The sequence below is a fragment of the Peromyscus leucopus genome, chromosome 8a (genome assembly GCF_004664715.2).
Source record: "Peromyscus leucopus breed LL Stock chromosome 8a, UCI_PerLeu_2.1, whole genome shotgun sequence".
Lineage (NCBI taxonomy): Eukaryota > Metazoa > Chordata > Mammalia > Rodentia > Cricetidae > Peromyscus > Peromyscus leucopus.
In genome coordinates, this window is record NC_051085.1 from 7,486,676 (window position 1) to 7,501,680 (window position 15,005).

General features: G+C 47.5%; 1 protein-coding gene across 1 annotated transcript in view; it reads left to right on the forward strand.

Moving 5' to 3' along the window:
* LOC114707511 overlaps positions 1-15,005 on the forward strand; it is a 178,242-nt gene that overhangs the window by 34,699 nt on the left and 128,538 nt on the right. The window contains 3 exon segments of the mRNA XM_037200291.1: positions 1,978-2,124; positions 5,231-5,332; positions 9,824-9,985. Of these exon segments, the coding sequence (XP_037056186.1) occupies positions 1,978-2,124; positions 5,231-5,332; positions 9,824-9,985 (411 nt within the window).

Sequence of the window (15,005 nt, forward strand, 5' to 3'; positions counted from 1 at the left end):
CAGCGGTGTGGCATCACCTACCCTCAGGAACACCAGCGCCAACTAGAAGAATCCTCAGCTCTGAAACCCACGGGCATACAGACTTCTTTGCTGAGGCTCTGGCGCCCAGCATGGTGGGTAGGGTCTTCACGTGTGTGCTCATGTATGCTCGTGTATGCATGTGTATGCTCACGACACGGTAGTTACCATTTCGCTCCTGCCAAGTGGCATTGAGAAGATTCACACTGTTGTGTAACTGTCCCAGTGCGCTGTGCTGGAGCACCAGTGGACAGGAAGGGCGCAGGCAGGAGGACGTCAGCCTTGTAGCCTCTGCCTGAAGGTCAGAGGTGGGAGGTCAGAGGTGGGAGGAGAGAATGAGGCAGGTACCTTAAGTTCTGACAATGTAGCATCTTAACTCTTCTCACGAGAGCTAACTTAGGCTTCTGAGAGCATGATTTGTTTAACCCTTACATGTTCTAGTTTATCCGGTGGTAGAAAAACTGAATCCTTTCCCAAAGGCGGGCAGTTTACGTCCTGCTTGTATTTAAAGTCCAACCCAAAATGAATACAGGCGGATGCGCTGATGTGTTTCTGATCTTTGGAGCAGACACTCCGCACAGGTGAGGGTGCTGGCCATCCTAATGAACCGAGCATGCGCCACACAGACATCCACGTTAAGTACTGTCCTAACAGAGGCCACTTCAGGAGTCACTTTCCTGCCAGGGCTGTTTCAAAGACAATCAGTAGGGGCTGGAGAGATGGCTCAGCAGTTAAGAGCCCCGGCTGCCCTTGCAGAGGACCTGGATTTGACTCCCAGCACCTGGAACCACAGTGGTTCACAACCATTTATAATTCCAGTTCCAGGGGATCTGACACCTTCTTCTGGCCTCCTAGGGCACTGAACACATGTGACACAAAGACATACATGCAGGCAAAACACCCATGTGTATAAGATAAAAAAAAAAAACTAAAGGTAAAGTTGTTGAGAGGCAGAGAGAGAGAGAGACAGAGAGAGAAACAGAGAGAGAGAGACAGAGAGAGAGAGAGACAGACAGACAGACAGACAGACAGACAGAACCAGTAGCTCTTTTTGAGAGCCAAGGTGTTTTTCTTTGGTTTCCATTTCTTTCCTCCTCTTTTTCCTTTTTTATGTATACGTGTGTGTGTGTGTGTGTGTGTGTGTGTGTGTGTGTGTGTGTGTATGCAGTGCAGGCCTGTGCATATGTGTGGGAAGACCAGAGGAGGAAGTTGGTGTCCTGATCTATCCTGACCCTGCCTTATTCCTTGAGGCAAGGTCTCCCATTGAACTTGGAGCTGGGCTGGTGGCCAGCGAGACTCGGTGAACCTCCCATCTCCCCACCCAACAGTGATGGGGTCACACACACTGGGGGTTTTGTTTGTTTGTTTTTGTTTTTTTAACATATGTGTTGGGATCCAAACTCAGGTCCTCATACTTGGGCAACAAGTCTCCCCTCCTCCTCCTCCTCCTCTTCCTCCTCCCCCTCTCCTCCTCCTCCCCCCTCCTCCCCTCCCTCCTCCTCCTCCTCTTCCTCCTCCCTCTTCTCCATCTTTCTCTCCCTCCTCTCTCCACTCTTCTTTCTCCTCCTCACCCTCCCCTCCTCCTCTTCCTCTTCCTCCCTCCTCGTCTCCTTTTATTTTTATTGGCATTTCAAGAGCAAACAAGCTATAAACCTCAGCAGCTGCCTGAGAAGGAAGACAGAGAAAAGAAAGAAAAGGTCATAATGCAGAATTAGGCACAGCGGTCAGCTACATGGCAACAAGCCCCACATGCGGGAGGTCACGTCAGAGGGAGAGCAAAGCTCAGAGTGTTAGGTAAAGCATGCTTAAAATGGACAAGGAAAGAAGGAAATGAAAGTTAAGCTCTTCAGAGCACTGTGGAAAGGCAGGCACCTTCTGAAGGCTGTAGCTCTGTAAGCAGCTATACGGAGGCTGCAGATCCTGGGAAGGTCCCATCCCTCTCTTCTCAATCCTCCTTAGGTTTCTCAGAACTTCCAAAGCATCTTCACGGAGCAACAAAGGATGCGAACATTCCAAGACTACGAGGCCGGGAGAGCGAAAGTGCAGAATTTGTCAGGACCTGCTGCTACCCTGAAAAAGCAAGCCACCTGGGTTCCCTTCGTGAAGGTAGGGGGCTGTAGGGCAGTCACCTGCTGGTGACGTCAGCAATGCCAAACTGAGCAGGCACCCTGGCAACACCGGCTCTTTCTGGTCCCTTTTGGTCCCTCTCCTTAGTAACCTGAGCAAACTGTCCTCCAGGACCTAGGGGACAGGTTTCCCGTCCTCAATGGAGACCACTCAAAAACCCTCATCCTGTGCACTGGGTCCTCTCTGCTCTTCCTACCTTAGCTCTTTGTTGAAGGCAGTCACACCACCATCTGAGCTAGACGGTCCCCCAACACCCAAAACTCACGCTATAATATGCATTTCTTTCTCCTTTTATTTACATTCTTCAACCTGTTTGTTTTAAAAGGCAGAATTTTCATATAGCTCAGACTGGCCTTGTTCACTATACTATGTAGCCAAGGATGGCCTTGAACTCCTGGCTCTCTTGTCTCGGCTCCGTTAGTGCTGGGGTACAGCTGTGTGCCACTATGCTTAGCTAAAGCTCCCAAACACACACACACACACACACACACACACACAATTTTTGAGAGAAGCTCTTATTCTAGCCCAAGCTGGTCTTGAACTCATGGCCATCTTCCTGCCTTGGCCTCTCAAATGTGGGGCTTGCCAGTGCATGCCACTATGCCAGGCTCCCTTTTCACCTTTAATGGTTGCACATGTGTGACAAGAACAAAGTCTGATACTCAGAAATATAACTGATGTGTGAAGCCAACATTTAGTTTAAAACTGTTACTGGATATTTACATGTCAGGCCCTCGGTGCTGAGGATGCAGGGCTCACACATGATGCCCAAGCACCAGGATTAACCCAATGGCAGCAGCTGGTGAGAACTATAGCCAGGTCTCAATAGCCAAGCAGTCTGTGTTCCAGAAATAACCAGAAACACTGGTTTAGCAGATCCAGAAATCCAAGTTAGGTTCCTGGGAACCTGTGCTCAAAGCAGCAGTTAGTGCAGAGCCCCGCCTGCTACAGTGGCTCCAGCACTTGGGCAGTTGAGGTAAGAACCCTGCCACCAGTTCAACAACAGCCTGGGCTACACAGTGAGCTCTGGCCGGCTTGGAACACAGCAGTTCCAGCTACAGAGTAAGACCGTATTACTCAGGGAAGAAGAAGAAGAAGAATAAGAAGAAGAAGAAGAATAAGAAGAAGAATAAGAAGAAGAAGAAGAAGAAGAAGAAGAAGAAGAAGAAGAAGAAGAAGAAGAAGGAAGAGAGAGAGAGAGAAAGAAAGGAAAGAAAGAAAGAAAGAAAGAAAGAAAGAAAGAAAGAGAAAAAGAAAAAGACACCCAAACTCAGAGCCTTGTTTTATTTATTTATTTTTTTTGTTTACAGCTGCCCTGTTTAATACCTATCCTTGATTCATAAACCTTGAACTTTATTATTGGAAGTACTAGAACTCCATGTGAATGATGTTCATCTAATATGACTTCTCAGAGACTGTCCCAGCCTTCTAGTGCAGGACTTAAGACACAGCCAATGCTTTAGAATTCTTCTATTTAGGGACGATTTCACCAACAAAAAGGACAGTGAACATGGCTCGAAACAAAACACAAAAGGGACTCTTGTTTCTAGCGACCATAAGGCAGAATGTTGTCTTATTCAGTCTTGGCTGGGAATGTGTCCATTGTCCCCAACCCTGTGCCAGGCTATAAATGGCCAATGATCGACATTGGGGTCACAAACACATTTTAATAAGTAAGTAAAACTAAAAACGTAGAATCCATGTTTGATAAGTCTTGATTGTTATATGAAGGAAAGGAATCTCTTTTTAAAGATTAAATATATATAATTCAGTGTGTGTGTGTGTGTGTGTGTGTGTGTGTGTGTGTGTGTGTCTGCCTTAGTATGTGTATGTGTATCACAAGCCTACAGATACCACAGTAGGCCAGAAGAGAGCATCAGATCCCCTGGAATTTGAGCTATAGGCAGTTGTAAGCTGCCAGATGCGTGCTGGGAACCAAACTTGGAAAGGAAAGTCTGATATGATTTGTGGCTCTTGCTGTTAATTCAGGCTGCTTTGACAAAGTACAGTGAAGCGTGTAGCTAATAATCAAAGTACTTTTGCTTTTCACATTTCTGGAGGCTGAGCAGGCCTACCTACCAGCACAGTGGGGAATCTAGCAGGGACACTCTTCCAGGACACAGACTGCTGACTCTTTGCCGTTCTCTTACGTGGAGGGAGAGACACACAGCAGCCTCAGATCTCTTATGAGGGGCTGGTCTTGTTCACTGGGGACCTACCGCCATGAACTTATCCCTTCTACAGTCGCACTTGCTTAGAGCCTGATGTTGCAGGGTGGGTTTCACAGTCCACCCGGAAAAGGGGGCTGAAAGAAAGAAAGGAAGCAAAGATTATTCTCCATCTGGGGCTTGAACTCGGCCAGTCCCTGTAGGTGGGGCAGACCCTGTGTCTTAGAACTGACCCCCAGACATAGACGTTACGGAGGTACTTGGGCAGAGCAGTCAGGAGTGTCCAGCCTTTTGACACGAAAGCATGATATTGTTGTCTACAGAGTTTGTGCTTGGAAACTGCACAACTGAGTTACAACAAAAAAAAAAAATCTGGTTTTAAGTAGGTTGATCATTTTGTGTATGGCTGCATTCACAGATATTCTCGGCCCTCGGGGTCTCAGGCAGTCCGCAGGTAGAAAGCTGCAGACTATGTTCATACCTACTTGGGCTGAGACATGAATTGGGGGAATTATCAGCATGCCGATGATGGAATTTATAGCCGCAGAGCTAAGCTTAGAGCTACAGTTTCTTAATAGGAAAGGTGACGTTTTAAATGTGGCGTCCTCAGGAGTCCTCGGGACTCTGGTGACTCCCCCTGTGCTCCATCGGCATGATGTGCTCCGTGCTGGTGGCTCTAGGCTCTTTCCTGTGTGTGTCCTGCTCAGTCCAGTCCGGATGGGACTCCTGTGTGGCATAGGCCGAGTGCCAACAGGACCTGCTGGCTCCTTTCACAGCTCCGGGAGCTGTGCAGACCCTTCCCAAGGCCTCACATGCCCAGCAAACCTCTAAGCAGGGACACAGGTCCACTTTGGCAGGCCCCCAGGTCTTTCTCTGTGTGCCTTCTCTTGAGACCCGCGAACATATTCATCCGCTAGGTCAAGCCGAAACGTGATCCTTGGCAGAAGAGGATGCTAACCAGACTCAAAGAACGGAAGAGAAGAGACGAGCTGATGCAGCTCCAGTCACAGTTTTTGAAGGTGAGAATATAGCCACAGTCTGTTATAGGTAAGAAGATTGTTAAATGTCATCCTCAAAAAATGTGGGATTTTCTTTCTCTTTAAAAAAAACCAAAAAACAAAAATAACCAAAGAACAACAACAAAAAACTCATGTGGGCTCACTATGAAGACTTTATTTTTGAGCTTTCTTTCTCTTTAAAATTTTTTAAACTGATTTTTCTATGTATGAATGTTTTGCCTGCATGATATCTGTTCACCATGAGCATGCCCAATGCCATGGAGGCCAGAAGAGGGTGTTGGGTCCTCTAAGACAGGAATTATAGACAGTTGTGAGCCATCAGGTAAGGTGCTAGGGATTGAACCTGGGGCCTCTGGAAGAGCAGCCAGTGCACTTACCCTCAGAGCCAACTCTCTGACCTCTTATTTAGAACTTTCTAATCTAATCAGCAAACTTTAAAAAAAAAAAAAAAAAAAAAAAAAAAAAAAAAAAAAAAAAAAAAAAAAAAAAAAAAAAAAAAAAAAAAACAAAAAAAAAAGAAAAAAAAATCCAGCTAGCTTTCAGGAGAGAATAAAAATTGTCAACTCCCCAAGTTTGGAAGTGCACACATACCTTTAATCCCAGAAATCTGCAAAGGCAGATGGGATCTCTGTGAGTCTGAGGTCATCCTGGTTTACGCAGAGTTCCAGAAGAGCCGGAGTGACATCATGAAATCCTGTCTTAAAAAACAAAACAAAAGCAACAAACAGGCGGCAGTGGCACACGCCTTTAATCCCAGCACTCGGGAGGCAGAGGCAGGCGGATCTCTGTGAGTTCGAGGCCAGCCTGGGCTACCAGAGTGAGTTCTAGAAAGGCGCAAAACTACAGAGAAACTCTGTCTCAAAAAACCAAAAAAAGAAAAAAATATTCCTCAAAAGAACCGGTTTTTTGCTTCAGTGCTGAGCTGTGTGTGGTGTTTGTCTAACGGTGCGGCCTCCTTTGACTGGAGCTTCCTCATCTTTGAAACAAGATGGTTGGATGAAAATCACTTTCCTTGGAATTTACTGTCTTAGTTGCTTTAAGTAGAGAGTTCCTCGGTGCTGAGCATGCTCACTGCTGGGCAGTGACTCTCCAGAACATTCCTGTGTTGCAGCACTGACTCTACCCATAATCCAACAGTTCCCCAGCATCCCTTCCTCCCAGCTCTCCCAACAGACCCCCCTCACTTCCTTTTTCTGTGAATTTGGCTCTTTTGATACCTCACGTGAGTGTAACCACGCAGTACTCAGCTTCTCTGTGACTGGCTTACTCAGTTAGCGCAGTGTCTTTGAGGGGCATTCATGTTGGAAAATTTGTTAGAGATCTCTTCCCTTTCAAGGCTGTATCTCCAATAATCCCTGTATCTACTAAGGTCTATTCATCTGCCTGTTGAGGAATACCATGGATCCTGTGGACATGGCTATGAACAGGGGTGTGCAAATATCTGAGGTCCTGTTTTCCATCCTTGTGGGTGTATACCCAGAGGTAAAACTGCTGAACCACACATTAATTCTCTTTGAACTTTTAGTCTTTGGTGTTTATTGTAGCGGTCACCCTTTCATACAGACAACAGCAGATAGCACTCCCCTGGGATGCTGAGAGTATTTCCACATGCTTCTTGGCTTACGTGTACTGTCATATTTAGGATGTGCCTGTTCAAGTCCTTTACCTTGATGTTAATTTTTTATTTAGTAATAACATTATGTTGTTAAAGAGCTCATTATATACTCTATTTTTCTTATCAGGTACTTTATATATTCTATTTCCTTTATCAGATATATAACTAGAAAGTGTTTTTGTCCCATTCTACAGGCTACTTTCTCATTCTGCTTATATATCCTTTGAGTCAGAAAAGTTTTTTTAGTTTTTTTTTTGTTTGTTTGTTTGTTTTTCCAGACAGGGTTTCCTGTGTAGTTTTGGAGCCTGTCCTGGATCTCACTATGTAGCCCAGGCTGGCCTCGAACTCACAGAGATCTGCCTGCCTCTGCCTCTCAAGTGCTGGGATTAAAGGCCTGCACCACCACCACCTGGCTAAGTGTTTTTAGTTTGATGGAGTGCCATTTTTCACTTTTTATCCCCACCCCCAACTTTTGGTGTCAAAAACAAACAAACAAACACCCAACAGTAAAAACAATCAACCCACCCAGGGGCTGGGAGACGGCGCAGCAGTTAAAGCCCTGGCTGCTCTTGCAGGGGACCCAGTCTGTGTCCCAGTCCCTACGTGGCGGCTCACAACCACCTGTAACTCCAGTTCCAGGGGATCCGATGCCTTCTACTGACCTCCAGAGGCACCAGGCACATGTGTGGCATGCATACACACATGCAGGCCAAACACTCAAATATATTAAATAAGATAAATAAATCTAAAAATTTTTTTAACTCACAAAAAAATGCCACATCAATTAGTATGGAGCTTTTCAGTTTTCTTCTGAAGTTTTGTACTTTCAGGGCTTAACTTCATGTCTTTAATTCCTATAAATCAACTTTTTTTTTATTTATTATGTATACAGAAGAGGGTGCCAGATTTTATTACAGATGGTTGTGAGTCACCATGTGGGTCCTGGGAATTGAACTCAGAACCTCTGGAAGAGCAGCCAGTGCTCTTAACCTCTGAAGCCATCTCTCCAGGCCCAAAATCAACTTTCACATACAAGAATAAAACTTCACTATTCTGCATGTGGCTATTTGGTTTTCCAGCACCATTAATGCGGCTAGTATCCTTTCCTACTTGGTGGTCTCGGCATCTGTGACCATGTACGTGGGGGTCTATCTCTGAGCTCCATTGACCTGTGGCCTGTCCTATTTCAACTTCTATTTATTTCTACTATTTAATTCTGATAAAGGGATTATTACTTAACCTTGAAAGGGAAGAAATTTCTAACAAATTTTCCAACATGAATGCCTCTCAAAGACATTGTATTGTACTAACGAGTAAGCCAGTCATGGAAAAGTTGAGTAATGCATGATTACACTCGTCTGAGGTATCAGAAATGCCATACTATTCTGACTGCTATTTATTTCTGACACTTTCTAAACTCGAGTGTGAGTTCTCCAGCCTTATTTTTTTTCAAAATTGTTTGGCTCTTGGGGGTTCCTTGAGATTCCATGTGAATTTTATGATGAATTTTCCCTTGCTTGTAACACACGTCTCTGGGATTTTGATGGGACTGGAGTAGGCGACCTTCAGAATTCTTTGTGATATTAAAATGATGCAGTAGTATGTCTGTCATGGGTAGGTAGGTTCTGGGACATTATTCAGTTCTTTATCTCCAGAAGAGAGGGGATGTTTATTCACCTGCTGCACACTGGGCGTCATACAGCAATCCAGGAAGAGAGAGACCATTAGTGTTGGCGTCAGGTTGACACACACTGGCCTGTGTGGTAAAGGCAGCAGTGTCCAGGGACCTGGGCTCAGGTCTGTGTCCTTAGGAAGCCTGAGCTGGCCGTGTGCCGTTTTACTGCCTCCTTCTCTGTCCCCTGCCGCTTCCTCATAGAGGACGAATTTGCACCCAGAGCTGACGGGTGTGTGTGTGTGTGTGTGTTCTCTTTTCACTGGTGCAACGATTTTGAGGATGCTCTCTGATCTTGTCCTGGAGGCTGCCTCTGAATTTTAAATAAGCTGCCAAGTATATCTGAGTTTATATGGTGTCAAATGAATGCATGTATTTGGGTAACCACAATGTTTGAGTTTAAGTTAGTTACTTTTTAACATGGGGTTTTGTGTATCCTAGTCTGGCCTCAGACTCCCTTATGTAGCTAAGGATGGCCTTGAACTCTTGATCCTCTGGCATCCAGCTCTCAAGTGTTGGGATTAGAGGTGTGTACCACCCGTGGCAGGTTAGTGTGGTGAGGGAGACAGAACCTATCATTGCATGCCTGCTAGCCAAGCACCCTATCAACTGCGCCATGTCCTTAGCCCTAATGTTTTTGAAAGAATGAAGTCCCACTTAAGGTCCCTTCCAGATTCTTGAGAAGGGATCCAGGGGCCACTAAGATGGTTCAGTCGGTAGAGGCCCTTGCTTCCAAGCCCGACAACTTGAGTTTGATCCCCTGGACCCACATGATGGATGGAGAGAACAAACTCTCATAAATTGTTCTCAGCCGGGCGTTGGTGGCGCACGCCTTTAATCCCAGCACTCGGGAGGCAGAGCCAGGCGGATCTCTGTGAGTTCGAGGCCAGCTTGGGCTACCAAGTGAGCTCCAGGAAAGGCGCAAAGCTACGCAGAGAAACCCTGTCTCGAAAAACAAAAAAAAAAAAAAAAAAAATTGTTCTCTGACCTGCACATGCACGCTGTGACACCATATACACAAATACACACACATACACAGAGATGACACACACACACACACACACAAGCACACACACACACACACATACACACACACACACACACACACACACACAAATAAATAAATAACCGCAGTTTGGAAAACAAGAAACGAAGGGGGCCTTCTTGTGTCTGCTCACCATCTCTTCTCCCTGCTCTACTTAAGATTTCTGACCCCGTGAAAGTCTTGCAAGTGCTCCAGGATCATGCTGCGAAGACAGTGACTATCGCTCTGCATCGCTCATCTTTCACCACCTCTCAGGCTTTGCATCCGTGCGACTATGATCAAGTCTGGAAGAATATTTACAGCAACGCCAGGCTCTACCAGGTAGGACGGGAACCCACGGTCTGTTTGCCCTTTCCTCCCTTCGGCCCTGTGTGCCACCTTTAGGAATTCACCTTCTGCCTCAAAGCTCTCTTATCTATGCAGGTTAATTGTCACAATCAGAAAGAGGAGCATATAGATGTCCACTGTATCCCCCTCATTCTACCTGCCATAGCCTTCCACAGATCCACACCAGCAAGGCTGCAAGTCCTGTGCTGACTAGAGCTGAGAACCCAGCAATGGGACCCTTGTGTGTTGCTGAGGGACTGTGTGTGTAACAGCATGAACTGCTATGGGAAACACCAAAAAATAAGAAGAGAATTGGCATAGACCATGGCAAGAGGCCAGCACAAGGGTGCAGAGGAGATCAAATATGTTGGTGAGAAAGTACAGTAAAGAGAAGCCACCCTTTTGATGCAGAAGGAAAGCCAGGGTATGAACGCACATAACACCAGACTAAAGAGTCCGGTGTCCTGTAAGCACGGAATGGTCTACGCAGAAGGGTATTTTAGGATTCGTGTGGCAGCAGCATGTGAGTTAGATTGAAGGGGGAAGAGATCAAATTCAGGGAAGCCAGTAGGTGGCTTTTTTTTTTTTTTTTTCTGAGAAAGGCATGAAGCTGAGATATGAGAGGAAGTTTCTGCACAGCGTTAGCGGCCATTTGTCTTAACCTTGGTGCCATATGCTTTTGCAACTAGAATTTGCTATTGTTTGTTTGTGACCTATTAGCTTACTTCGGATGGGAAGACCCAACTGTGTTCATAGTCTGAAAGGAAAGGATGCTAGAAAAAAAGAGGAGAAGGAAGAAAGGAAGTGGGAAGTGGGAAGAGGGTGAGCTTGGGGGAACAAGGGGGGAGCGCGTGAAGAAACAGGTCAGAGGGGTGACCCCGAGAAAGGGATATGGTGTCACCCCCCCCCCCCGGAGGTGAGGGAGAGGAGTTTTGCATGGGTACAAGGTTAGGATGCAGGCACTTGTGACTGGTCCCTGCTGGGGGCGAGAGATGGATGTTTGCATTCTCCAGAAAGTTAGAGGACCCATGAGGAGCTCTATGGGACCATCAGGGAGAGCCGCATAGCTAACAGCCCCGAGAGCACCTTTTGTATAATTCTGAACTTCTAAAGTGAACTGTAGAGGGACGGAAAATCGTGGAAAACCAAGGGAGTGGGGGAGTGGAGAAGGCTGGCGAACTCCTGGACCGTCATTCCAGGCTGGAGAACGTGGGACCCGAAGGGTGCCAGTGAGTTCTCAAGCGTCTGGAAGCAAACACAGACACAACACGTGTGCACACACATGCACTCTGACGTCATTTTTAATCTGCCGGTTGCAGATCTAGAGAGCCCAATGGGAAACGAGTTGGCCACCTAGGTCAGCAGTAGACGTGGCATATCAGCCCGGGGCTCCCCGGCCCCCAGATTCCTCCAAGGCACACCCAACTATCAGTATGCTCTCCCCTCAGCTGGCATCTTGCCAGTGCTGAGGGCTGACGTTGGCGTTTTGTCCTGTGGTATATATGTCACTGTGGAGAGGAAAGAATACCAGCAAGGGGACATTAAAAGTACCTGAGTCGTCTTCTTCCTCGCCCAAACCGACATGGCAGAGGCTGGTGGAGAAGGCAGAAGAGATGGAGCATTCGGCCCAGGGTGTCTCTGAGCCTCGGCTCCCTGGGTGCTGGACAGTTTACCCCAGAGGCCAATGACTCACCCTGTACCTGAGATTTCAGGTATTAACATCTGAGGGCCTGGATGTGGCCACGGATGTGATGACATGCTCCTGTCATCCTGGCACTTGGGAGGCGGAGGCAGGAGGACAGACGTTTGGGGGTCATCCTCTCTACACAGCAAGTTTAGAGCTGTTCTGGGCTCCGTGAGATCCTGTCTAAAAATGAGAAAAAAGAGAAAAAAGAAAGGAAAAGAAAAACCAAACACACAGAAAACCTGAATAACGACAAATTTGTTTTCTCACTGGCTCAGAAAGCGGAGGGAGCTACTGTTCAGGGTCCTAATGGTTTAAGGGAGGCAGATAGAGTGAGCGAGGGACAGGGAGGCGGGTGGAGTTAGATGTCTGTGAAAGAGTGAGGTCTAGGTGCCACTGGGCTGCTGGTGGCACCTGAGGCCAAAGGGGACTCTGTGAGACTGTGTGGCGGCAAGCAGAGGGCTCACGGGGAGAACTAATGGTGGCGTGGCTAGGTGTCCGGTGAGAACTAATGGTGGCGTGGCTAGGTGTCCGGTGAGAACTAATGGTGGCGTGGCTAGGTGTCCGGCAGCAGAAAGCCTAAGTTAAGGCGGCTGTGTGGGGAGCTGTGTTGGAAATGAAAGTGAGGAGGCTCTCGCTGGCCTTTGCTGGGCCAGAGGAGAGGAGAAACTCAGAGGTTTACCTCAGCTCTGCTCCTTCCCTGGGGGGGAGGAGGGGGAGTCAGGTGGGATGGGGTGCGGTCTTCTCTCATCACAGCTGTGTTGAAGGCAGTCTCCCCAGTGTTAAAAAGAAAGGGAGGGAGGAAGCCAGGCACCGTGACTCACACCTATAATCCCAGCGCTGTGAAGACCGAGGCAGGAGGTTTGCCAAGAGTTCCAGGGCAGCCTGGGGTAAAGAGTGAGACAGTGTCTTAAGAGAAATGGGGGGTGGGGAGGAGCAAGGGGGAGGGAGAGGGAGGGAGGGGAGGAAGGAAGGGAAATACTTCCTCTGGCTATTTGCTGACTTATGGATGTTATTCTTGGAATTGGCTAAAGACAGACAAACATGACCACGGTGTTTTCGAGTTGATTGATGGTGGATAGATCATAAAGAGGCTTAGAATACTCATAAATGTTCAGATTCCAGGGTTGGAGCTGGAGACAGATAACACACACACATCACTCTACATATTAGCCTGCCTGCTTGTTCCCTCCATCCCTCCCTCCCATCCTCTCTGCCTTCAGCAAGTTTTCCCCAGGACCGGATCATACTCAGCCCTTGCTCCCGGGAGGCAGCATACAGAAAATGAACAAACATGGACATGCAAGTGTGTCTCTGACCTGTGAGCACCATGAGGAAAACTATGGGGCAGAAAACAATGTTGGAGGGGACACACTGGGCCCAGCTCCATCTAGGGTGGGGTGTGTGTTCAAGCTAAGACCTGAGGGTGAAGCACTAAGAAATGAAATTCTGAGTCAACAACCAACTTTTTTTTTTATGCTGAATTTTCCCATGAGTCATAATTTATGACCTCTGTAAGTATTCCTGTCACTTTATACAGAATCAAGGCCCGCACGGACTCACATTACCGTTCTGAATGTGGGGTAGCAGTCAGGTGAGATCAGGATTGGGTAAACAGAGGCACCTGGGAGGGGCCCTGGAATGTGGGCGTGGACCTGAGGCTTGGGTGTAGTTCTGCAAGCATGCAGCTGTGGAGCTCCTGTTAGCGCCTATGTGCGGGTCAGCACCCAGACCCAGAAGCTGGCAGGTGGCAGCTAAGAGCCAGGGCAAGCATCTTTCTCAAGGGCGATCCGCACAGAGGACGGCCGATCTGAGCGCCTTGGCCGCTGTGAGAGAACGCAGTCGTTAGTTAATTGTAGCGCAGCCTCGAAGGGAAAGCTGTTTGTCAGAGAAGCTTCCTTTAGGGTTTTCGCTTTTTCATAAAACAATTTTCGAGACAGAGTTTCGAGACAGAGCGCCTTTCCTGGATCTCACTCTGTAGACTAGGCTGGCCTCGAACTCACAGAGATCCGCCTGGCTCTGCCTCCTGAGTGCTGGGATTAAAGGCGTGCGCCACCACTGCCTGGCAATTTTTTTTTACAGTTCGAGGCTTACAGAAAAGCTGCAAAGGATTCTCCTGCCTCTCCCATGTTACGTTATCACGGTGCACCTGTCACCGAGGACCAACCTGGTGCACACTGTCAGCTAAGCCAAGTGCAGGCCGATTTCACCCACTTTCCCGGGAATGTCCTCTCTGCTGCAGCCTTTTCCCGGTGCCGCCTTTCTGTTTAGTTCTGCCAGGGCTCATCTGCCTTCCATAGCCTCCCAGTCTTTGCTTGTTCATCACGACCTCCACAGCCTTTCCAAGTTCTGGCCAGGCACATTGTGGAAGGACTCTTAATGGGAGCTTGTTTCCCTCATGACCACAGAGTGTGTGTGTGTGTGTGTGTGTGTGTGTGTGTGTGTGTGTGTGTGTATGAGGGGGGTAATCTCATGGCCACTGTGTGTGTGTGTCTGTGGGGGTGGGTCTGGGGAAGCAGAATGCTCCTGGAGCTTGTCAGGAGCACAAGTCATCACAAATTCAGGAGCAGTGTTAATTTTGTCCACTTCGCTAACTTTGGGGCATCTGCCAGGCTTCCTCACTGTAGGCACCATTTCTTTCTTAAAATAATTTTTTAATGAGTTTTTTGTTTGTTTTGGTTTTGTTTTTTTCCTTTGAGACCAGTTCTCAGCCTGTAGCCCTGACTGTCCTGAACTCTCTCCATATAGACCAGGCTGATCTTGAACTCACAGAGATGCATCCTAAGTGCTGGGATTAAAGGTGTGGGCCACCATGCTCTGCAATAAACTCTTATCCTTCTAGAACATTCGAACATAAGTGAAAAGCTAAATTTCTTCTGACTGCCCAACCCCTATGCTCAGCCTCCATCTCTATGACAAATGTCATTACTGCTTCCATCCATATGAATACATCTGTTAAAATACATGCAGGAGAGTTTTGTGTTCGGTTTTCCTATTTAAATAACATGTCATTCCCCGTGAATATCTTTCTGTAACTTGATTTTTCTATGCGATAATATATCTGGAAAATCTGTCTCTCTCTGTCTCTGTCTCTGTCTCTGTCTGTGTGTGTGTGTACATTGGAGGCTAGAGGTCAATGCCAAGTGTCCCCCTCGACCTCTATCCACCCTATTTTTGGGGACAGGATCTCCCACTGAACCTGGAGCTCACTGATTGGCTAGGCTGACTGGCCAGCAAGCCGTAGAGATCCTCCTGCCTCCACCTCCCCAGTGCTGGGATGACAGGCCCGTGTCACAGACTTTCCACAGGGACCGAGGACTGAGCACGTAT